The 1,476-nt window shown below is 38.1% G+C and overlaps 1 protein-coding gene across 2 annotated transcripts in view; it reads left to right on the forward strand.

Annotated features, from left to right (window-relative positions):
- LOC107458645 (uncharacterized) overlaps nucleotides 1-1,203 on the forward strand; it is a 4,062-nt gene extending 2,859 nt beyond the window's left edge. The window contains exons 3-4 of one of the 2 annotated variants that reach the window (XR_002365803.2): nucleotides 13-878; nucleotides 974-1,203. Coding sequence is in view for 1 of the 2 variants with exons in the window: in XM_016076863.3 (XP_015932349.1) it covers nucleotides 13-501 (489 nt within the window). In the remaining variant the exon portion in view is untranslated. Of the gene's footprint in view, nucleotides 1-12 lie in introns of both variants that reach the window. The other variant, XM_016076863.3, reaches the window with a different exon arrangement.
- The last annotated feature ends 273 nt before the right edge of the window (nucleotides 1,204-1,476 follow it).

Here is a 1,476-nt window from a genome sequence, read left to right on the forward strand (position 1 = left end):
GCTCAAGTGAAGACACTTGCTCCAATACCAGAGTCAGAAGAGGAGTTTGAAGAGCAGGAAGAAGAATCAGAAGACAGTCCTGAGGTCTTACTAGGAGGAGAGAATAATGAGGAATCAATGGGAGGTAAGTACTTGGCAACTTCGGATATTAGAATTGATCAGAAGGTTGAACTCCGGAAAGATATCGTAAGTGCTGAATGTGCTTCTCAAGATACAAAATCCAAGTTCCCATCCAAAGATGGAAGAGACCAGAACAGTGAGGCTGAAAAGTCAAAAGCAGAGGCTGTAGCACCTAAAGCACTGAACAGGGAATCAACCGAGCAACAAACGAAAGGATGGCAAATGATTCCAAAACCGAAAGGGCATTCAGCTCTGGACTATGCACGATGGGACAGTGTTGAAGATGATTCTAGTGAAGACGACAACGACAATGAAGATGAAGAATCTTTGCCACAGTACCGGTTCCGCGTAAAAACGGTGGGGGTACGGCCTGTCAAGTGATATGTAAATTCTAGTACAAGGTACCTCTAAAATGGCTTTGCTGTTCAAGTACGGAACATAGAAGTGACTTCTTATGGACTAGAACGGGCTGGTTCCCTAGTTGGAATAGCTGAATCATGTGGTTTTCTCTTGAAGATCTACAATTTTGTTACTAGAGTTATCAGTCGATATGATTGTCGATGATCATGAGCTATATAAACTCGAAGTTAACAGTAACATCCTCAGTGCCTCCCTTTGAAGCAACTGAGTTCCTGATCTCCAGGTCTGTTTGCATTTTCTTCTGATACTGAAGTTCGAGAGTTGTGCTTCCTTAATAGACTAGGTAGAGTCTTTCAGCTGTTGAGGGCCAAAGAGCATCATTCATACCATTACAACAGGTGCGAGAATAATATATACTCTTTCTGTTCCTGTATTAGTCAATGTGAAATTTTGTTACATTCTTTTATTAACCAAGGATGTACTGAATTTCCAGTTATAAATGCATGGAAATCGAGGGAGTATATTTCTCCCACCTTTATTTGATACTGTTTTAGAAGTTGTAAATAGCAGAGGAATATGAATGCTTAAGCATTGGAGAAAATAATCATAAGGTTGCAGCAGCCGTGAGCACATTCTTTTTATTATTCTTTTTATCATGCGTATTATGCTTTTTGTGCTTTTTTCTCTGTAATGTACTAATGTATGATTCATTATAAGGATATCAATAAAGTATTTAGTTATTTTTCTTTGTGAATACTAAATTTCGGCAAATCAGTCAGACAGCCTATGACAAAGGATCCATTGATTCTATTCCCGTTTGGATGGGTTATTGAATCTTGGGTTGAAGTTCCTTTTTATCTATTTCTGTTTGCAATCTATTAGTAATAACTTTATCTCTAGTGTTTAATTAGCTAGTAGCTTGATATAATTGAAATTACTGATATGGACGGTCTAAAACTGTATAAAGGAGTCTCTCCATTAGATAGAGTAAGACAT

This window comes from Arachis duranensis, chromosome 7, assembly GCF_000817695.3.
Source record: "Arachis duranensis cultivar V14167 chromosome 7, aradu.V14167.gnm2.J7QH, whole genome shotgun sequence".
Classification (NCBI taxonomy): Eukaryota; Viridiplantae; Streptophyta; class Magnoliopsida; order Fabales; family Fabaceae; genus Arachis; species Arachis duranensis.